This window comes from Mandrillus leucophaeus, unplaced genomic scaffold, assembly GCF_000951045.1.
Source record: "Mandrillus leucophaeus isolate KB7577 unplaced genomic scaffold, Mleu.le_1.0 Scaffold247, whole genome shotgun sequence".
NCBI classification, from domain to species: domain Eukaryota; kingdom Metazoa; phylum Chordata; class Mammalia; order Primates; family Cercopithecidae; genus Mandrillus; species Mandrillus leucophaeus.
Window position 1 is genome coordinate 2,591,086 of NW_012102554.1, and position 23,609 is coordinate 2,614,694.

At 44.1% G+C, this 23,609-nt stretch overlaps 1 protein-coding gene across 1 annotated transcript in view; it reads right to left on the bottom strand.

Annotated features, from left to right (window-relative positions):
* Positions 1-23,609, bottom strand: part of MYO1E (myosin IE) — a 172,691-nt gene that overhangs the window by 50,768 nt on the left and 98,314 nt on the right. Inside the window, exons 17-19 of the mRNA XM_011983206.1 lie at positions 22,076-22,182; positions 15,157-15,255; positions 3,574-3,718 (exon numbers count right to left, since the gene is read on the bottom strand). Coding sequence (XP_011838596.1) covers positions 3,574-3,718; positions 15,157-15,255; positions 22,076-22,182 — 351 coding nt within the window. The remainder of the gene's footprint in view (positions 1-3,573; positions 3,719-15,156; positions 15,256-22,075; positions 22,183-23,609) is intronic.

Here is a 23,609-nt window from a genome sequence, read left to right on the forward strand (position 1 = left end):
TGGACTTAAGGTGTGCTAGTTAGGACTTGGATTTGCCCAGGAGGGCTGGAGCTGTTAAGGGGCCACATCAGCCTCTGCCAGGTCTTGAGAGTCGGGCCATTTTACCAGTGAATGCTGAGGTTCACCTCAACCAGGCTTTGGAATAATAAAAGCGACAGCAAACAGCTGTAGTGAGCCGAGTGCCCACTGTGGGGCAGAAGTCACCCTAGATGGATTTCCACGCAGTTTCATTCAACACCACAGCTACATGAGCCACATACTCTGTCATCTCCGTTTTACAGATGAGAAAACTGGAACTAAGACTGGGTGGGGCTAGAAAGTGAACCTAGGTCTTTCAGGCTCTGCCAGGCTCCTCATTTAGACATGCAAAGCTTCCTCTGTAAACCTGCATTTGATCCACTTGTAAAATGGTAGGAAACCTTTTCATCTACCTTGAGAGTGGCTTCTATGACTCTCTAGGAAAAAAAGAAAATCAACCAATAAGAATCCAAAGTAAAGATGATGAATAGTCATTGCAAAAATGTTCCAGAAGTAAACACGCCAATGTGGTTTGAAGGCAGCTGGGCTTGATTTGTTGTCTCTGTTTAGCCGGGTATATGCTTGGGAGCCAGACCTATCCTCTCCTGCCACTCAACTTCTCTCCTTCTCATAGCTCCATCTGTGCAGAAACAACAACCCAAACTCCAGACACCAGGGGAGGGGCCACGTAATTCCCCCGGCTTCAGTGCCGTATACAATGGATATAAGGATGGATTTCTAAACCCCAAGTGGAATGCACAGATTAGCAACTGGACAGAAAGTTTAAAATCTGAGCCCTGCAGTTAGTTGCCTGTTGTAAGAATATCCATTGATATTTCTTATCTTGTGTATTGGGTTTCTGAGTAAGTCTTGTTTTCTTCTTCTTTCCCAGAACTATTTTGGGCGTATCACAGAAAATATACTTGTGACTCAGAAAGGATGAAGAGGCAAACGATTCCCAACTTCCTAGAGACTATCTCAAAGATTCGCTGGATTTTAGATTTCTTTTTAAAAGTCCAGGGGGTTAGAAATTAGGGAGGTTCAAGAAAAAAAACCTTGATAACATAGATGAGGAGAGAATAAAAACCAAACCAAATCAAACAATAACAACAACAGAAAAACACACAAAACCACCCTGAATGAGAAAAGCCAAAAGACATGGATACATGTAACACAAAACAAAAACAAACCCCATGGTGTCTGATGTGGGGTTTTTTTTTTTTTTTTGAGACAGAGTCTCACTCTGTTGCCCAGGCTGGAGTCCAGTGGTGCAATCTCGGCTCACTGCAAGCTCCGCCTCCCGGGTTCAAGCCCCATTCTCCTGCCTCAGCCTCCCGAGTAGCTGGGACTACAGGCACCCGCCACCATGCCCGGCTAATTTTTTTTGTATTTTCAGTAGAGACAGGGTTTCACCGTGTTAGCCAGGATGGTCTTGATCTCCTGACCTCTTGATTCGCCCGCCTCAGCCTCCCAAAGTGCTGGGATTACAGGCGTGAGCCACCGTGCCCAGCCATGATGGGGGTTGTTAAAGCAAATAGGTAATTTTGTATATTCAGCACATTTACTATTAAGGTAAAACCACATGGTAGTTTTTCTTTTTTTCTTTTTCCTTTTCCTGTTTTTTTTTTTTTTTTAACAGAAAAGGTCTTTCTTGATCTGTTGCCCAGGCTGGACTGCAGTGGTACAATCATAGCACACTGTAACCTTGAACTCCTGGGCTCAAGTGATCCTCTGACCTCAGCCTCCTGAGTAGCTAGGACAACAGGCGTGTACCACCACACCCAGCTAATTTTAAATTTTTTTGTAGAGATGAGGTCTAACTGACTTGCCCAGTCTTGAACTCCTGGCCTCAAGTCATCTTTCCAACTCAGCCTCCCAACGTGTTGAGATTACAGACATGAGCCACTGTGCCCAGCCAGATTTTAAAAACCAACTTTTGTGAAAGTATTTGCATGTCAGGGCTAGATGGGGATGTATGCGTTTGGGGCAGGGGAGAGAGCAGAGGTGATGGTGTGCGTGTGTGAGTGCACATGTCAAAGATGGGGGAAAGGAGAGTCAAGTAATGGTAATAACACAATTGAGTGTAAGGCAAGGAAAAGGACAGCCAAAAATAAATCTTGATTTTGAATATAACCCCCTCCAACGCAACTGAATCAGAAAAAATAGTATTACAAATATTGAGGCTGTTTTAATTATATATGAAAATCTCACAAGTTGAAAAGTAAAAGCGGGTATGAAACAAGGAGTTCTCAATTGTACCGATAAATCACTCCATCCCATTTTAGAAAGAACAGGAACTGTTCTGTGGGTTGCTTAATGGCGAATGACATAACATTTTCACTTTATATTTGGAAATGAAAATTCTTGTGAAGCTACAAATAACTCAAAGTAGAAAAATGCTACCACAAACGTTTCACAAATGGCTTCCATCTCTGTGTGCCACTTATTTATTTAATAATCTCGATGTCTCACAAAGCCATTCAGTTATAGCCATTATCATTCCTGCGTCTCGGGCTGATCCTACGAGGCAGGCAGAACAGTGGCTATGGGCTCACCCTAGAGGAGAAGAAAACTAACGGCAAGACTGGGATGTGCCTGACATCAAATGCTTCCCTTTTACTGTGAGTCCCCATACGATTTCCCCTTGGTCTCATGACTGATTTCTGCCAAGTTCATCACTGACTCTCGAAACGGGGTCTTGTGATGGTTAAGGGAGCCTCGAGAAACGATGATGCTGAACCTTGGTTCCAGCAGTTTCTCCAGCTTCAAAAGGAATGAATGTCTTTATTCTACAGCCCTGGAGCAAACTGGGCAGAAGAACTGAACAGAACTTCCTGTGGGCATGCATGGGGCTCACTGAGCACATTCTCATCAGGAAAGCAAGAAGTGTCTGTAAACGCAGCTGTAGCAGTCTGTCTGTGAACTGTGAATGTGTATTATGAATGCCTTTCTGGTAAGTACTGTGTTCTCTAAACCAGAAATTTCTCCTCCCACCTACTTTCCCCCTCACAGTCCTTTCTAGCCTCCCGCAAGGCCTTCTAGGTACAATCCTGGGAATTCCCACCCGGCACTCTGCGGCACCTTCCAGGAGGAATCCTGAGCCTATGTGTAACTGACTTGGTGTCAACTAACCATGGGTGGGACAGTGGAGTCCCTCTTTAGCTTAGATACTCTTAGAGACTAAGTAACTATTGAGCATTTTCTGTGTGAGACTTTGGGTATATAGAGACGTATGGAACAAAAAGTCCCTGCCCTCAAGGAGTGTAGCAGCTAGAGAGCAGCGAGACAGTCAGCGAGGAAGGAGCCACTCTCTGACGCCCCTTTTTCTACCTGCTCAGTGCTCTGCAGGAAATGAATGGGGCGGTGATGGGCTACGGAGAGCACGTGTTTAGCGAAGGACCCACTGAGACCAGGAAGGGAGGGAAGGCTTCTTTGAGGAGACAGCATTGATGGCGTGAAGTGAAGAATGAGAAAAAGAAGCCAGGCAAGGGGTGGAGCAGGGCTGGCGGGGGCCCTGCGAGAGGGAAGAGAGTGGAGAGCCAGCCAAGCACTCACAGACTCGGGGGCTTTGATGAACACTTTACTCCTCCCCAGCTGGAACTGGTCGCTGTCCATGTTGACCGACTGCAGCAGGTGCAGGACGCCTTGCTTCTCATCTCCTTGCCAAGAGGGCCAGGTGGCTTTGGTCAGAATGGCATACCTGTGGGGACATTGGGGAGAAGAGAATCAGACTTGGGTGGGACCACACTGGCTTTCTACCTGAGCAAGGCGGCAAGAGCTCCGCTCTGAAGGTGCCCAGTGCTGCAAAGTTACTGATCATCTATTTACCAGCTGTTCGAAGGCTCAGGCATGGACCGCCATGACTGCAAAAATCCCCAGTCTGGGATGCCTGTTCCAGAGCTGCCTCCCGCTGCTTCCCTTTCCCAGAATTCCCTTGTCAACACCCTGATGAAAACCTGCATACTCTTTCTACCACTGTCTAAAAATAGCATTGTGGAAGGTCACCAGGGGTGCTCTTTAGGCAAAATCAAATGGTCTTGTCTCAATAATAATCTCCCGATTTCTTCAGGGCATTTAACGACGCAAAGAGTTTTACAAAGCTCCTGCTAAGCAGCTATTATAACAATGGTATATCAACTTTCACCTTTGAAATTCTATGCATCTGGGTCATGAGGCCCTTGGGATCTGGTCCTTGGCTGTTCTTCACCCTTGCCTCTTCACTCTCACTTTGGCTTGCTGCATTTCTTCAAGAATGGCCTCTTCTTCGTGCCCACCATGCCCTTTCCTTCCTCGGAGCCTCTGCCCTTGCTCTTCCCTCTACTGGTGTGCTGCTCCCCAAACTCATCACTCGGCTGGCTCCCCCTTGGGTGTCTCACCTTCAGTGACACTCCCAGATAGGCCTTCTTGGACCAAAAATCAAAAACTGCTCCCTTGTTAGTTTCTCTCATAGCAAGTAATATTTTTCCTTCAGAGCATGTACTCTGATTTGTAGTTATATTCATGTTGGGATTTATTTGGTTAATTTATGCCTCCCGCATGAAGGTGAGCGCTCCAGGAGACTGGATGCCACATCTGTGTGGCTCCTCCTGTACATCCAGAGCCTTAAACCATGCCTGGCACACAGCAGTCATAATGAACACTCCTGCCCAATGCAGATGGGTGCTCTCTCTGCATGAGGTGCTGTGACCGAAGCTTTTGATGTACGATCTCCTCATTCCTACAGCAACCTGATCAGGTTGGTTTTCCATTTTGCAGAGTAAGAGACAGAGGCAAATTATGACTTGCCCAAGGCTACTTAGCTAGTAAGTGTCAGAGATGGGATTTGAATCCCTGTCTGTCTCTTTCATTATGACACTGCAAAAAAGCCATGGACTGGTTCACATTTAAATTTTTTTTTTGAAGATTATCCAGTCGACTAAAACATGCCTATTTTGTCAGAGGCTGATATAATCAAGGAGAGACAAGCACATTACAGTTTGTCAAACATGGACAGAATCATCATGGGCATGTGTGGGTGTGAAGTTGGAGGGCATGGCCCACGTGCGAGCACATCCAGGGCCCAGGCACTAGGTCCCCAGGCCTTGAGCAAAGCCAGGGCCCTCCTTTATTCCCAGAAACTACTATCAGGATTAGACTGATTTATGACAGCCAAGGGAGAAGGGAACCTTGAGTGGCCCTGCCTTTAGGATCCAGGGCTCCCACAGGGCCAGCTGGTTGGGACTAAGGTGATTTTAGGAGCCTTCTCTGTTCCTTTCAAATGTCTGCATCTTGCCTGATAATATCATAAACTTTCTGGAGAGGTAAATCCTCCTATTCCCTAATTAGAGATAAAAAGCTTAAAAATGAAAATGCCGAGTGGAAGTCACACATTAGCATGAATAACTTTCATATATGGTATAATGACATTAATCAAAACAAATTAAGCTACACATAAATGACTAATAGCAGAACCTTTCTAGATGTGATTGGGGGAGTTAGTGAAAATGAGTAGGTGCTGGGAATCTAATTGGGTGAGACAGAAAGTTCAAGGAGGATAGAAGTGAGAAGGAAAAGACTACAGACTTTCAAGGTGACAAGCTTCTAAGAGTACAGTTTTGCTTGGCTTGATCTAACCTAAAATTATAAACTGAAGTACATTTATTGTGCAACTGGAAATGGGTCTTTATGGCAATTCACATTTTTTCCTACCAAATGAATGCTGCGTTGTTTTGTTTTGTTTTTTTTTTTTACCGTAATGAACCTTGCAGAGACTTTCTCTCCCTTATCCTGACAAGGCCTCCACTGGTGAGGATCTTGGCAATACATGGGAATTGCCTGGGGCTTCCTTTGCTTCCATGAAGCCTGATACATCCTGACCCCATCCTTTGGTATCGCACTGGAGACCAGGGCATGAACCAACTATACATGTCGTCCTACCAAGGACACATGCCACTGTCTTTCTCTAGGATAATACTCGTGGGAGCAGGTTGCACAGGGCAATGGTGCCCCTGCCTAATTGGTGCCTGTGATAATTTTGGACAGATGGCAATAATAGCTTACATTCCTTTCATCACACATTTTCAGTTTAAGACTCAAATATGCTAATATTTCTTCTCAAGGCCTTTGTGCCGGCTCCTCTTTCTGCCTGGAATCTCTTCCCGGCTCTTGTTATCTCTTGGATCACTGATCCCAGGTTTCCTTCTCAGAGGAAATGCAGCTCGGACCCCAGGGACTCCCAGCTGCTGGCACTTGAGATTAAGGCTGTTTCTGACCTCAGAGGACACTCTCTACCACTCTGTGCTTTCCTGGGCTTCCTATTCTTTCTCCTCTCTTGCCAATGACGTGGAATGCCTTTGCTGACGAGGCATGCCTTTATCATCCCCACATTCTGAGAGGCTAGGTCAAGGTCAGAGGAAGCATGCTTGTGAGGAAGTGTAAATCATGCTACAAGATAAACTTTGCAAATCTGTTATGTTTCTACCACTTTCTTCCTCCTAAGCATCAGAATCCATATTTGGGCTTATTGCTGCCAACCACAGAAAGAAACACACATTGCCTAGCTCAGACAGGTGTTTTCTGGAAAACTCATTTTCTAAGACACAACATGGCTGCTATTTCTAACAGTTTTTTTTTTTTTTAACACTTTATAAAGGCATAAAAGTTGTAGTGGGGAGACGGTGTAAACGGGTGCCTCCTGCTACTGTTTCAAATAGCACAGGACTTACTTTAAGAGCATGGGGCCCACCCATGGGGGAATTAAGGCATCTTTTGATTTTTGCTCTCCAATATTCAGTCAAGAGGGATGGTTTTGATAAATATAAAGGATTTTCCAGAGAGGAAAATAACACACACTAAACACATAGAGTATTTCCTAAGCCAACACTACGCTCTGGGTAGTCTCTGAGCCATGGCTCTGTTTAGGCCTGTGAACTTCCTTTCTAGGGAGGGTGTATAATACATGCATATGTGGATAGTTGTGCTGGGTATTAACATATCCTTTCTCTTCAGGCTTTTACTTTCTGTTTCTCATTTGGCAGCCTTTCTGTGGACACCTAGAAAGCAATTTTATGAACAAAGCCTTTCCTCTCACCTTTGGAGAAAATAAAGTTATACAAGATGGTTCAACTACCTGGAGACCATCACAGGATGAGACAGTCAGTGGTGGACTCTGGATGAATTCTGCATGACCAAGATCCCAGACTCAAGAGTCTTATGGAAAATGGTGTTCTCTCCAGAGAAATACCCCTGCCCATTCATATACCTGGACTTCAAGCCACTTTTGAGTGGACTGCTTCAATAACAGTTTTGAAATATAGTGTAGGGGACTGAAAATGTCCTTTTTATGGAAAAATTATTTCCTTCCAAACTTTATCCTCCCAGTAATTTTTTTTTTGAGACGGAGTTTCGCTCTTGTCACCCAGGCTGGAGTGCAATGGTGTAGTCTCGGTTCACTGCGCCTCCTGGATCCAAGAGATTCTGCTGCCTCAGCCTTCTGAGTAGCTGGGACTACAGGCACCCGGCACCACATCCAGCTAATTTTTTGTATTTTTAGTAGAGATGGGGTTTCACCATCTTGGCCAGGCTGGTCTTGAACTCTTGACCGGACTCCCAGCTGCTGGCACTTGAGATTAAGGCTGTTTCTGACCTCAGAGGACACTCTCTACCACTCTGTGCTTTCCTGGGCTTCCTATTCTTTCTCCTCTCTTGCCAATGACGTGGAATGCCTTTGCTGACGAGGCATGCCTTTATCATCCCCACATTCTGAGAGGCTAGGTCAAGGTCAGAGGAAGCATGCTTGTGAGGAAGTGTAAATCATGCTACAAGATAAACTTTGCAAATCTGTTATGTTTCTACCACTTTCTTCCTCCTAAGCATCAGAATCCATATTTGGGCTTATTGCTGCCAACCACAGAAAGAAACACACATTGCCTAGCTCAGACAGGTGTTTTCTGGAAAACTCATTTTCTAAGACACAACATGGCTGCTATTTCTAACAGTTTTTTTTTTTTTTAACACTTTATAAAGGCATAAAAGTTGTAGTGGGGAGACGGTGTAAACGGGTGCCTCCTGCTACTGTTTCAAATAGCACAGGACTTACTTTAAGAGCATGGGGCCCACCCATGGGGGAATTAAGGCATCTTTTGATTTTTGCTCTCCAATATTCAGTCAAGAGGGATGGTTTTGATAAATATAAAGGATTTTCCAGAGAGGAAAATAACACACACTAAACACATAGAGTATTTCCTAAGCCAACACTACGCTCTGGGTAGTCTCTGAGCCATGGCTCTGTTTAGGCCTGTGAACTTCCTTTCTAGGGAGGGTGTATAATACATGCATATGTGGATAGTTGTGCTGGGTATTAACATATCCTTTCTCTTCAGGCTTTTACTTTCTGTTTCTCATTTGGCAGCCTTTCTGTGGACACCTAGAAAGCAATTTTATGAACAAAGCCTTTCCTCTCACCTTTGGAGAAAATAAAGTTATACAAGATGGTTCAACTACCTGGAGACCATCACAGGATGAGACAGTCAGTGGTGGACTCTGGATGAATTCTGCATGACCAAGATCCCAGACTCAAGAGTCTTATGGAAAATGGTGTTCTCTCCAGAGAAATACCCCTGCCCATTCATATACCTGGACTTCAAGCCACTTTTGAGTGGACTGCTTCAATAACAGTTTTGAAATATAGTGTAGGGGACTGAAAATGTCCTTTTTATGGAAAAATTATTTCCTTCCAAACTTTATCCTCCCAGTAATTTTTTTTTTGAGACGGAGTTTCGCTCTTGTCACCCAGGCTGGAGTGCAATGGTGTAGTCTCGGTTCACTGCGCCTCCTGGATCCAAGAGATTCTGCTGCCTCAGCCTTCTGAGTAGCTGGGACTACAGGCACCCGGCACCGTGCCCGGCTAATTTTTGTATTTTTAGTAGAGGCGGGGTTTCACCATGTTGGTCAGGCTGGTCTTGAACTCCTGACCTGAGGTGATCTGCCCATTGTGGCCTCCCAAAGGACTGGGATTACAGGCGTGAGGCACCTTGCCCGGCCCCAGTATTCTCAAACCAAGAAAAGTATGACAACAATAAAAGAGGCTAGTTTTTGACAATAGACACAAGGCTATGTGTCTCTTCTGAAAGGAAAAGCTTACAGCAGGGGAGCTAAGAAGGGAGACATCCAAGGATACAAGCATTTCAGTGAAAGTTCCTCAACATAAAATGCATAAGAAATTTCACAAAATGCCTGCTCAGAATGAGGCACAGCGTAAAGTACCATGCATGGAACCATGAAGCTAGCATGGCACTCGGGACAGATCCGGAAAATCAACAGAGTCAGTTCACAGCTCATGCACGTAGCACAAGATCCCTTAGACCAGCCAACCTTTTGTGGCACCAGGATTCATGGAAGATAATTTTTCTATGGACGGGGTTGTGGGGGTGGTTTTGGGATGACACTGTTCCACCTCAGGTCATCAGGCATTAAGATTCTCAAAAGGAGCGCACAACCCAGATCCCTCGCATGTGCAGTTTACAATAGGGTTTGTGCTCCTGTGAGAATCTAATGCCGCCGCTGATCTGACAGGAGGTGGGGCTCAGGCGGTAATGCTCGCTGGCCTGCTGCTCACCTCCTGCTGTATGGGCCAGTTCCTAACAGGCCACAGACCAGTACTGGTCCCCGGCCGGGAGTTGGGGTGTCCGGCCTTAGATGGTAAAAAGTGTGCACAGACTTCCTGGTCTCCTGAGATGGCAGCACTCCCAGCATTACTTATAGAAGTCAGTTTGGTTGGTTGGTTGGTTGGTTTTTAAAACAAGGTAGAAGGAAGGAGGTCTTTCAGAACTGGTTTTCCAAAAAAAAAAAAAAAAAAAAGAATAGATTAAAAAAGGTCTGATCAGGTTTCTCTTTTCTTGTTTTCTTGAGACACGGTTTTGCTCTGTCACCCAGGCTAACTCACTGCAGCCTTGACCTCCTGGGCTCAAGTAATCCTCCTGCCTTAGCCTCCCAATGTTCTGGAATTACAGGCATGAGCCACTGCACCTGGACTGATGAGTTGTTTTATTTTTGTGGATACACAGTGGGTATATATATTTATGGGTTGCATGAGTTTTTTTTTTTTTTTTTCTTTTTTACTTATTGCATGAGATATTTTGATACAGGTATGCAATGTATAATAATCACATCATGGAAAATGGCGTGCCCATCTCCTCAAACATTTCTTCTTTGTATTACATGAAATTCAGTTGTACTCTTTCAGTTGTTTTAAAATGTACAATTAAATTATTTTTGACTATAGTCACCCACTTGTGCTAGCAAACACTAGGTCTTATTCATTCTTTCTATTTTTTTGTATGCATTAACCATCTCCACTTCCCTTCCCCTCCCCCCACTACCCTTCCCAGCCTCTGGTAACCATCATTTTATTCTTTATCTTGATGAGCTCAATTACTTTAATTTTTAGCTCCCACAAATAAGTGAGAACATGTGATGTTTGTCTTTCTGTGCCTGGCTTGTTTCACTTAACATAATGACCTCCAGTTCCATTGTGTTGTTGCAAATGGCAGGATCTCATTTTTTTTTTTGAGATGGAATCTCGCTCTGTCACCCAGGTTTGAGGGCAGTGGCGTAATCTCAGCTCACTGCAAACTCCGCCTTGGGTTCCAGCAATTCTTCCACCTCAGCCTCTTGAGTAGCTGGAATTACAGGTGTGCACCACCACACCTGGCTAATTTTTGCATTTTTAGTAGAGGAGGTTTCACCATGTTGGCGAGGCTGGTCTCAAACTCCCAACCTCAAGTGATCCACACACCTTGGCCTCCCAAAGTGCTGGGATTACAGGCGGGAGCCACCACACCTGGCCTGGATCTCATTATTTTTTATTCCTGAATACTACTCCACTGTCTATGTGTATCACATTTTCTTTTCTTCTTCTTCTTCTTCTTTTTTTTTTTTTGAGACCGGGTCTTGCTCCATCACCCAGGCTGTATGTAGTACAGTGGCACAATCTTGGCTCATTGCAGCCTTTGCTTCCCGGGTTCAGGAAATTTTCCCACCTCAGCCTCCCGGGTAGCTGGCATTACATGCATGGGCCACCACACTAGGCTAATTTTTGCATTTTTAGTAGAGACAGGGTTTCACCATGTTGGCCAGGCTGATCTCAAACTCCTGATCTCAAGTGGTCTGCCCACCATGACCTCCCAAAGTGCTGAGATTACAGGCGTGAGCCACCGCATCCAACTTGTATCACATTTTCTTTATCCTTTTGTCTGTTGATGGACGCAGACTGCTTCCAAATCCTGGCTATTGCAAATAGTGCTGCCATAAACATAGGAGTGAAGATATCTCTTTCACATCCTGATTTCCTTTCTTTTGGCTCTGTACCTAGGAGTGGGATTGCTGGATCATATGGTAGCTCTAATTTTAGTTTTTGGAGGAACTTCCAAACTGTTCCCCATAGTAGTTATACTAATTTACATTCCCACCAACAGCGTAGGATGGTTCCCTTTCTCCACATTCTCGCCAGCATTTGTTATTGCCTGTCTTTTGGGTAAAAGCCACTTTAATTGGGGTGAGACATCTCACTGTAGTTTTACTTTGCCATTTCTCTGATGACCAGTGATATTGAACACTGTTTCATATGTCTGTTTGCCATCAGCAAGTCTTTTTTTGAGAAATATCTATTCAGATCGTTTGCTCATTTTTTGGATTGGATTATTAGATTTTTTTTCCCACAAAGTTGTTTGAGCTCCTTCTATATTCTGGTTATTAATCCCTTGTCAGATGGATGGTTTGCAAATATTTTCTCCCATTTCGTGGGTTGTCTCTTCATTTTGTTGATTGTTTCCTTTGCCGTGTGGAATTTTTTTTTGAGATGGAGTCTCATTCTGTCGCCCAGGCTAGAGTGCAACAGCGCCATCCCAGCTCACTGCAACATCCGCCCCCTGGTTCGAGTGATTCTCGTGCCTCAGCCTCCCAAGTAGCTGGGATTACAGATGCGTGCCACTGCACCTGGCTAATTTTTGTATTTTTAGTAGAGACAAGTTTCACCAGTTGGCCAGGCTGGTCTCAAACTCCTGACCTCAGGTGATATGCCCACCTTAGCCTCCCAAAGTGCTATTATAGGCGTGCGCCACTGAGCCCAGTCCCTCTTAATTATAAAAGGGTATTTTGGGGCTGGGCATGGTAGCTCATGCCTGTAATCCCAGCACTTTGGGAGGCTAAGGCAGGAGGACTGCTTGAGCCCAAGAGTTCAAGATCAGCCTGGGCAACCAAGGAAGACTATATCTCTAAAAAAAAAAAAAAAAAAAATTAAAAAAAATGATGATCTAAGCCAAACTTCCTCAACTGACTGCGCCCTGTAGGGGGAACATCAGTCAATGTCTGGATACACTTTTGGATGCCACAACTCAGAGGAAAGTACACTACTGGCATCTAGTGGGTGGAGGCCAAGAAGGCTGCTAAACATCCCACGATAGACAGGAAAGACTCGGCAGCAAAGAATCTTCCAGCCTAAAATGTCAGTGTCTGAGGCTGAGAAACTCTCTTCTAAGCTAGTGTTACCGATCTGTTTAAGGAAGTCTCGTAACTAACATCTCAGTTGTTTGTCAGCAAATGGATGGTGCTATGGTGATGCAAAAGCTTTACAAATATATTTTCTCAACTTCCTAAATATTTCTTTCACGTAGTCCTGCTTACACTATAGGTGTACTGACGTCTTCAATTCAGAGAACAAAGAGGATGAACCTTGTTCCTAGTCTAACTCACCTCCAAAATTATTAGGAAACTCAAATGTGGGGGACTGAGTTTCTGAGGCTTTATTATATGCAATGATTAGCCCTTTTTTTAAAACCTCTAAATGGTGAGTCAGCTGTCCTAATCTCATAGCACAAGAAACAACAGCCCTAAATAAGAACTGTCTTATGAGAAATACTAGATTCCAAAGACAGTAATGAACCTCTTCTTTAGTCTACTAGTTCTTTGTTATATACAATCTGAATTAAAACAGACAAACAAAAAAAACCCATTATATCCAGCCCCTGCATAATATATCAGGAAGATGTAACTGTTTCTGACTGAAATGCTCAATTTGGCCTGGTGTGGTCACTCATGATGATGATCCCTACACTTTGGGAGGTTGAGGTGGGAGGATCACTTGAGAGCAGCCGGGACAACATAGTGAGACCCTGTCTTTATGAAAAGTAAAAAGTCATCTGGGCGTAGTGACGCATGCCTGCAGTACTAACTACATGGAGACTGAGGTGGTAGAAAATGGCTTCAGTCCAGGAGTTCAAGGATGCAGTGAGTTATGATTGCACCACTGCACTCCTGAGTAATGGAGCAAGACCTTTTCTCTAAATAAATAAATAAAACACTAAATTTGGCTTGCTTCTTTTTTGTTTCCCTATTCCTTAAAGGAAATTAAATAGATGTTGAAATATGGTGGAACGCCACAGAATCATTAGAGAAGTTAGAGTGATGTCACATTTTAGGGGTACTAAATCTTATCCTTTTACAAACAACACAAAATAAGAACAATTTAAGTACGGGTCCTGCCAAATACATGTTAAGGGATATATAAAAACAAGTTTAAATTTATACATGGATTGTACAAGATTTTTGAGGTTAAATATTTTAAGCTTATTGTCTTAAGTGGGTTAAATATTTTCCTGAAATTGTCTTCATACTGTTAATTTGTTCAGTCAAGTTAAACCTCCACCCTTCCTGTAGCATAATTCTCAAGAATTCCTGAACTTATGTGTTACACTAAACAGACAGCCTAATGAATAGTTATGGCTATTGATTTATTCTACAAGAAATAACAGTAAAAGAATTGTTACTACGATGCAATAATAAAAAGACAAAACACCCAATTAAAAAATTGCAAAGGGCCTAACAGACATTTCTCCAAAGAGGAAATACAAATAGCTAATAGGCACAGGAAAAAATCCTCAATATAATTTGCAATCTGGGAAATGCAAATCAAAACCACCATGAAATACCACTCTACACTCACTAGGATGGTTAGAAAATAACTTATGTTGGCAAGGATTTAGATAAATTGGAAGCCTCAAATACTGCTAGTGGTATAAAATGTAAAATGGTGCAGTCACTTCAGAAAACAATCAGGCAGTTCCTCTCAAAGGTTAAATGCAGAATTACCGTATGACCAAGCAATTGCACTTTTTGTTTTTTTTGTTTTGTTTTGTTTTGTTTTTTTGAGACGGAGTCTCGCTCTGTCGCCCAGGCTGGAGTGCAGTGGCTGGATCTCAGCTCACTGCAAGCTCCGCCTCCCGGGTTTACGCCCTTCTCCTGTCTCAGCCTCCTGAGTAGCTGGGACTACAGGCGCCCGCCACCTCGCCCGGCTAGTTTTTTGTGTTTTTTTAGTAGAGACGGGGTTTCACTGTGTTAGCCAGGATGGTCTCGATCTCCTGACCTCGTGATCCGCCCACCTCGGCCTCCCAAAGTGCTGGGATTACAGGCGTGAGCCACCGCGCGCGGCCTAGAGACGGGATTTCACCATGTTAGCCAGGATGATCTCGGTCTCCTGACCTCGTGGTCCGTCCGCCTGGGCCTCCCAAAGTGCTGGGATTACAGGTGTGAGCCACTGTGCCGGGCCGCAACTGCACTTTTAAGCATATACCCAAAATAAATGAAATATGACCGCATAGAAACTTGTACACAGATTTTCATAGCAGCATTATTCACAATGGCCAAGAAGTGGAAACAACTGACGTTTATCAACTGATGAATGAATAAGTAAACTGCGCTATATCCATACAATGGATTACTATTCTGCAATTAACAGGAAGGAGGTGTTTAAGTGCAACATCATGGATGAATCTTATGTTCAGTGAGAGAAGCCAGTCACAGAGGACACATACATGATTCCATTGCTATGAAAAGCCCAGCATAAGCAAATCTATAGACAGAAGGTAGATAAGTGACTGGCTGGGCCCGGAGGCAAGGGGAAAATTGGGGGTTGACAACAAAGGGAAGCATGACTTCTTTTCAGGGTAAGAAAATGTCCTAAAGTTAACTGTGGTGATAGTTGCACAACTCTGTGAATATGTTAAAAGCCACTGACTCATACACTTGAAGGGGGTGAATTGTATAGATTTGAATTATAGCTCAATAAACCTGTTTTAAAAAAGGCCAGAGTCACTAGTTCATTACCTCTGTAGGAATTTTTGGAAAATGCGCCGATAGGCATAGCCAGCTCTTCTCACTCGAATGTTCTCTTTCAGACCCAGATATTCGACTTGATGCTTTACCCTGTGCAAAGAAGAAAATGGGGCCTGGACGTTACTGGATAATCCTTTCACCCGTGTTCTCATCAGCCATTCCCCAAACCCCCAGTTCCAAGCTGTAGGGAAACATATTCAAAAGACTACAATTTATAGCATTCAAACACTGAGCTGACCTCTCAGATGACATAATGCTAATTTTAAAATATTGAAATACAGCAATTAGGCCAGGCACGGTGGCTCACACCTATAATCCCAGCACTTTGGGAGGCCGAGGAAGGTGTATCACCTGAGGTCAGGAGTTCAAGACCAGCCTGGCCAACATGGTGAAACGTTATCTCTACTGAAAATACAAAAATTAGCCGGATGTGGTGGTGTGCACCTGTAGTCTCAGCTACTCGGGAGGCTGAGGCAGGAAAATCACTTGAACCCGGGAGGCAGAGGCTGCAGTGAGCCGAGATCACACCACTGCACTCCAGCCCGTATGACAGAGTGAGACTCCATCTCAAAAAATAAATAAATAAATAAAATATAGTCATTAAACAACAGGGTATTACATATCTGTTTCAAAGAATAACAGTAACACAAAGACCCATCTAACTATCACCTAGAGTATGAACAAAAATACTGGTTTATCAGAAGGCTAAAGGAAAGAACTTTTAACTTTTGAATTAAATGATGCTAGAGCTTCCTTCTTTTCTTTCTCTATCTTTCTCTCTCTCTCTCTCTCTTTCTTTTGAGACAGAGTCTCGCTTTGTCATCTAGGCTGGAGTGCAGTGGCACAATCTCGGCTCACTGCAACCTCTGCCTCATGGGTTCAAGAGATTCTCCTGCCTCAGTCTCTCGAGTAGCTGGGATTACAGGTGTGTGCCATCATGCCTGGCTAATTTTTTGTATTTTTTAGTAGAGATGGAGTTTCGCTATGTTGGCCAGACTGGTCTTGAACTCTTGGCCTCAGGTGATCCACCACACCTGGCCCATCCTGGTTTCTTAATAGTAAAAATCTAGCAATCTCTTTTGAAACAATAGACGTAAAGAACTATTAGGTTAATATTCTCACACATGAGGATTTTCATACCAGCAGATGGCCCACGCCCCACACCTTGGGGCTGCTGTTTTAGTAGGCCTGCTGAGTCTAGGGTGGAGCACGGACATGTGCCTTATGAAAACCCACCACTTGCTGGGAAACACGGTGTTCTGGATGCCGACAGATCCTGAACACTTGCTTCAGATCATCCACTCTAGGAAGTTAAATTGGGCCTGGGCTGCGTGCTATGCAAGCTGGCTGAACACAGACACTTGAAAACATGGTATATTGAGGCAAATTAGACATAAAAAGTAAAGTCTCTCTTTTGAAGACGGAATGTCAGGATTGTGCTGCAGTAGGGAGGTAACTCCTCGCATTTCCTGTTTGGTACATCTGGGGTTATCTGTGCTGACAGTGGGGCTAACGCACTCAGCAAAATGGGCCTTCAGGAGCTGCGGAGCTGAAGAGGCCATCAGAAGCATCCTCATTCCGATGTCACGCAGGTTCCTGACAGCCGTCTCCCCAGTAAGGCTCTCACAGAAACCACCACTTCCAAGTAAGTCTCATACTTGCAGATGTCTGCGGTGGGCCAGTCACACACAGTCCCTATTGCAACATGGTAGGGTCACCAGAAAAGGACAATGCTGTGATTCCTGCTGGAGCCCACACAGGCAGCACAGTGGTTAGGAGCCTCTGGCGCTGCATTCCTGCTGTGCCACTGGCCCTGCCATGATGCAACTTCTCTGTGTCTCTCAGTTTCCTCTTCTGTAAAAACGGGAATGGTGGCATAAATTCTTTTTTTCTAGATGAGTACTTTCTATGGAAAGCACTTAGTTCGTAGCATGAGCGAAGTAAAGCTGTTATTATTCTCATCCATTCCCAGCTACAGTATGTAAACCAGGAAAGGAGAATAGAGAAGGAAACGGATTTTTCACAGTATGGGGGTTCTCAGGAGCACTGTGATGTGCCTGGGCCTGGAGGGGTCAGTTGAATCCACGAGGTGCAGAGGACAAGGCAGAGGGCTGTGAAAGCAAAGGCACAAGGATAGGAAAGGCCAGTGGTGGGGTGCTGTGGGACAGGAGGAGGGGTACAGATGAAGCTCACACTGCGGGTGCAGCCTTGGCTGATGGGAAGGATGAGGTCACAATGGGAGCGGTGTTTAAGAGTCTCCAGTTTGATGGGTCTTACAGGGCCAAGAGCCAGAAATGCTGATTCCTCTAAGATTATTAACTTTTAAAAAGCCTCTTTGCGCAAAGAGTTAAGCCGGGTGCAGTGGCTCACGCTTGTAATCCCAGCACTTTGGGAGGCTGAGATGGTGGATCATGAGGTCAGAAGTTCGAGACCAGCCTGGCCAACACAGTGAAACCGCGTCTGTACTAAATATCCACTTTTGCCCATATAAGTCAGACAGAGACAGAGAGAGAGAGAGAGACAAAGAAATACGTCAATTAAAAAGGTAATTAAATTAAAAATAATTAATTTTCCTTTCTCTCATTCTCCAAATCTAAAACTCGCCACTGGCCTTTTCTCTAGTGAGAAAAATGCATGGAGCTGTTCATTTGAAGGTTCTGCTCATTTCAAAGTACTTTTCATAAATACTGGCTTCACGCCAGGCTTTCGAGGCAGGAATGCATCACCCATTAATTCAAGCAGAAACGTTCCTTTCCTATGAATCACATAGGAAGGAGTATTCCTCATGTTAAAACATTGTTTCATTCATTACAGCTTCCACCATCAAGAAATTTTCTTGTAGAAATCAGTATAGCAAGTCCTGTAATGTTTAAAATTTGGGGTCACCAAAGGGACACAAGTTGATTTTTGCATATTCCTGGAGCACTGTCACCTCCTCAGCAGTCACCGGCCAGACAGTGCCCGGTTGTTCCCTAGGCTATGCCAACTCCGTCTTGCAGAGAGAGTCTTTTTCCAAGACTATCCCTGGCCATTTACTCAAATTGATCAGGGCTAGAGAACTCTGCAAGGCAGCAATTCAGAATCCAGGGCAAGCAACCTTGCCAGAACCCAAACAAAAACACATTTGCAACAGGAAAAGAAAAACCCCATACCCCATAAACTTGTGGGATGAGTAACCCTCTTCACCAGGAGCTTCACCTGGGTGTGTAATCCTGGCCAGTGAAGCACACTGCCCTTTCACGGACCCCAGCGCTCCTGACTCACTGATGGAGTGAAACCATCTGTTACACAATAAACGCAAACCAGGATTAAGGGTGGAATCCCAGAAAGCGATCTTACTGGAATTATAAATCAATGCTCAACCGACTAGTACCTTGAACTTCTTAAAACCAGTTTATCTGAATGCATGTTATAAAATTTTTTGCTGCAATTCAAAGAAGTGGAATCATTAAAAAAAAAAGAAAAGAGAAAATAGCATCCTCATCCTATGAGGATTTACTGAATAAAATGTACCACTCATTTAATTTCTCCATTTTCTGATATTCCAATGAATCAAGGTGGATTTTTACAGGAAGGTAGCATCAGCGTTGGTGAACTTCCAAGCAGCTATTGCAAAATTTCTATTTTAGAGGTGCTTTCAGCAGAACTATCTACGTGGGGTAGAGGATGGTGTGCTAGGGGAGGTACTGCATTTGTAGGGCAAGTGAGATGTTTTCATTTAAGAGTATTTGCTGGTAAGGACAGGTGGATAGAGGTTGAAATGGGGGAAGGTGGGCTAAGACCCCCTTTGGCAATACCTCTGCTTCCAAGACTCTCATAATTTATTTCTAAGGTTGACTAAAGATTCGATTGGAGTAATCATATTGGAGTATTGATTTAATATCACTGTTCTATTGTGTGTGTGTGTACATGTGGATGTATGCGTGGGTGGGATGTGCACGTGTGGGTATGTGTGAGAGGTGAGTGTAAAAGTGACAGAGACAGAGGCAGACTGACAGCCACTGTCTGGAAGCCTTCATTCTGTCAGACGGAAGGAGATCCTATTCTAGATGGACCCTCTTAGAAGGAAGGAACTGAGGGCTAAGGAGATGAAGAGTCTCACTCTAACGACTTAGTGATATGTCAGTACCAGGACACAGGTCTTGCAAATCCCAGTCTAGTTCTTTGCTCTAGATCAGTGATTCTCCAAGTGCAGTGCCTGGGCCATCATCACCAGCACCACCTGCAAGATTTTTAAGATGTACATGCACGGGCCCACTTCAGACTCACAGCATCAGAAACTCGGGATGGAGCCCAGAAATCTCAGCTTTAACAAGGCCTCCTGGGGATTCTGAGGCAGGCTCAAGTTTGGGAACCAACGTAAGAGGGCAAAACAAGATGTTTTCTATTTGATTGATTGACTGATTGATTGATTGACTTGGGGTCTCACTCTATCACCTGGGCTGGAGTGTAGTGGCTCAGTCATGGCTCACTGCAGCCTAAAACTCCTGGGTGTAAGCATAATACATTTTTAGACGGGAAGAGATGACAATGCTGCTACCCTCTTAGTCTGAAAGGAGAAACTGAACTACACATTTCACAAAAGCAGAGGCCAAACTAAGTACATTCAAGAGAAGGGATCAGATGGGGAATGCTTACATTTCATGTCCCAGAGAGACTGTTGAGGGAACTGAGAGGGATTAACCTGTAGAAGAGAAGATTCAAAGGAAACACGATGGTCACCTCGAACTAACAGAAAAGCTGTCCAGTGGCAAAGGGACGAGAATGATTTTTTTTTTTTTTTTTTTTCCTGAGAGTTACAGGAAGCAGAGGATAGGGTGCTTTTTTTTTTTTTTTTTTTTTTCCAGCTGGAGTCTCGCTCTGTCACCCAGGCTGGAATGCAGTGGTGCGATCTTGGCTCACTGCAAGCACCACCTCCCGGATTCATGCCATTCTCCTGCCTCAGCCTGCCGAGTAGCTGAGACTACAGGCACCCGCCACCAAGCCCAGCTAATTTCTTTTTGTATTTTTAGCAGAGACGGGTTTCACCATGTTACCCAGGATGGTCTCAATCTCCTGACCTTGCGATCCGCCTGCCTTGGCCTCCCAAAGTGCTGGGATTACAGGTATGAGCCACTGCGCCTGGCCGAGAATGATTCTTACGGCATATTTTCAAAGTGAACTAGAGAAGGACTGTACAGCCTCCTAAAGTAAGAATTGACCAAAGAAGAGCTGGTCATTTTAGAAAGTATGAGCTCCTCATCAGGGCCTGAATATCATTAATGGACAATATTATAGAAGGAATCTGACTACATTAAATTGAAAAATTTCAGAGATTGAATGGAAAAGATGTCTTAAGGGGCCAGGGGTGGGGGCTCACGCCTGTAATCCTAGTACTTTGGGAGGCTGAGGCAGGTGGCTCATGAGGTCAGGAGTTCAAGACCAGCCTGGTCAAGATGGTGAAACCCCATCTCTACTAAAAATACAAAAAGTAGCCGGGCGTAGTGGTGGCACCTGTAATCCCAGCTACTCAAGAGGCTGAGGCGGGAGAATCGCTTGAACCTGGGAGGCAGAGGTTGCAGTGAGCCAAGACCATGACACTGCACTCCAGTCTGGGCGACACAACAAGACTCTGACTCAAAAAAAAAAAAAAAAATCCTTAAGAATATGCATCTATGGATGAGATTATTCAGAAACGTTGTGGATTGAAAAGATGGCAGCTCCTACATCCACGCAGCCTGGCTTCTTCAGAGGAGAGAAAAGACTTAGACTGCACCCTGAAGTATTCAGTATTAAATAAAATGAACTTTCAGACAGTAAATGTTTGACCTACGTGTTTTTCTTACTATGGATCTGTTTCTTCCTCTAAAGGATCAGGTATCAGCTGTCTGCCATGGTTTAGGATCTTGCTGGCAGGATGGAAAACGGCCACACCTATCCCTCGCAGGAGGTAATTAGCAGCTAGGAATTTTAGTCCTGGTCTTCCCGTGGAACCTAAACCTGGAGATCTTCACTCGACACCTAAAAGAGCCTATCTTCTTTTCTCCAGGAGAGAAGACAAGAGGTAGCAATTCCAGTAGGCTCCCATCCTGGGACTGATATTAGGTGACGATGGCTGGGGTCCTCTCTGTAGTTTAAGCGTCTCCCCAGCCCTCCTTCCCATGCTTCTGTGGACAGTGGGATCAGGCCTCTGAACAATGTGTGTCTGGGTCCCCCAGTGGGCCACAAAATTCACATCCTCTAGCCTCCTACTCAATGCCGCCATTTCCTCCTGCCCAGGCCACTTCCCTAAATGCTAGTTGTGGGAGGAACAGTGACGTGGGCTTCCTTGGAAGTCAGGGCGGAAAAGGCTCGCTGAATTCTTATGCTCCACATTTCCTTTTGACATCCTCCCTTTGACATCTTTCCTCCCAGAGTCGTTCTGCTCATCAGCACGGTGCTTAGGGGGAATGCCAGAGCCTCCAGTGTGTCCCAGTGTCTTCATGAGGCATAGCAAATGCCGGACCGTATTTCTACCAGGTCTTCCGCCCTTCACTTTCCACCCCAAGCTAAGCATTCTAGGCCACATCCTGTGGGTCCGATCAGGGGCTGGGTGTACTAAGAATGTCTACACAGAACCTCAGACCCATTTTAAAACCATTGTGACTCTGCGGTATGAGGTTATGTTTTGTTTTTTTTCCATCTGCCCCCAGACTAGCCAAGATCAACACTACAAACTGCTAATTCTGAAATGAATGGCACTGCTAACATTTTAGGAAATGACACAGAGGAGAAACAGTATATAGCCTTTGTCCTGAAAAAGTTAAGACGTAAGAGCATGACAAAGACATGTGCGGGCAACTGACACTGCTCCTGCCTGTGACGGAGGACAGCTCACCTGAAGCAGAGGGAAAAAGGTCCCGGCCCCACCTAAGCTGGTTTCCCCCTATACCTGCTTTCCTCCCAGTCTCTGGGCTTCTTGGTTTCATTTGGCTTGATGCAGCGAATGTAGTGAGGCGTACATTTCATCAGGGTGCTCACGAGGTCATTGGCTTGTTTCTAGAAAGGAAGAGCAGTATCAGCATCACGGAACTTTCTCTACAGAAGACCAAATTTCAAAGGAGGCTTGTAAAACTCTATTGTAGAAATATATAGCTAGGAATTAATCTTCATGACAATCTGCTCATTAAGCTTAAGTCAGGTCTACTAAACTTTCCGAAAGCTTTGCCGACTTTTATGATGACTTTATCACTCCTAAATGGGTTTGAAATTCAATCTTCAAAAGCAACTAGGCATTTTTAATACAGTTAAGAAAACAGAACAACAACAAAAAGCAAAAATCCCAATAAATCTTCACATACAACATGATTTTCAAGTGGTACAGTGAAGCATGTCAGTTAACAAACTAAGTTCATTTTAGACTGATAGAGGGCCTTTGAAGATATATTGTTCTCATTAACTTTTTGCCCCCAAAATTATTTGTAAGGATAAATCATCAAATCCCCAACATTTTCTTTTCCGGCAATCCAACTAATGAAGAATCACTTTGCTAAAGTGATGAAAATTCACAGTTGAAGAATTGGACATTCATAAAAATCTGAGAATTTATAAACTTTTGATATGCCATTTCATTCAGTTTCTTCCTCAATATGTCCATTTAAAAACCTGCGGAGTCTGAACACTTTATCTGTGGCTGATATCTCACTTCTTCGCAAATCTAGAATATTCCATATAAAACCATCTATTAATGCCTGTGCGCTGGGTACCCAAAGTATAAATGGATTCAAGCAGAAAAAGCCACATAAAGCAGAAATCGCTTACGAAGTATTTTGAACCCTGAGAATCTCAACCTTTGTTTGAAGAAACGGGAGTAGAGCTCACATCAGCATTCCCACCCCACAGCTGAGCACGCCCTGTGGGTCCAAGGATGTGGTACACATGCGAACTCCACTTCCAAGCAAAGCAGCATGAAGAGAGAAAACCTCTAAAAGAAAAAAGCCAAAAGGGACCTCCAAAGCCAGAAAACCGTTACAAAGTCAGCAGAAGGGATTTGCTTGCAAGAGACAACCCTCTCTCAATTAGTACTTTTCTGTTTTCATGGGTTTCGGAAATCTGAAACCCTTGAGAAAAACTATTGAGTATATTCAAAGCAAGATATTCATTGGTGAATGAAATTCTCTGTTTAGATGTGCAGGAAATAGCTTTCTTTGCGATGCTTGAAATTGAGGACAGACAGGGCTGCAGAGGTTGCATGATCAAAGCAAAGTCCTATAATGAAAAAGTAAACTGTCTCTTATGTTCTTTGATGATGTAGACTGCACTTGACAACAAATTGGACGATTTTTCCAACACATCAGGTAGAGCCAGAGAGGGACTGCAGAGTTGAATATAACATAGCTTTTTTTTCTTAAAGTCCCCAAATTCTTAATTTTTTAAACTTTATTTTAGATTTTAGTTTTGTATTTAATTACTTTTTTTTTTTTTTT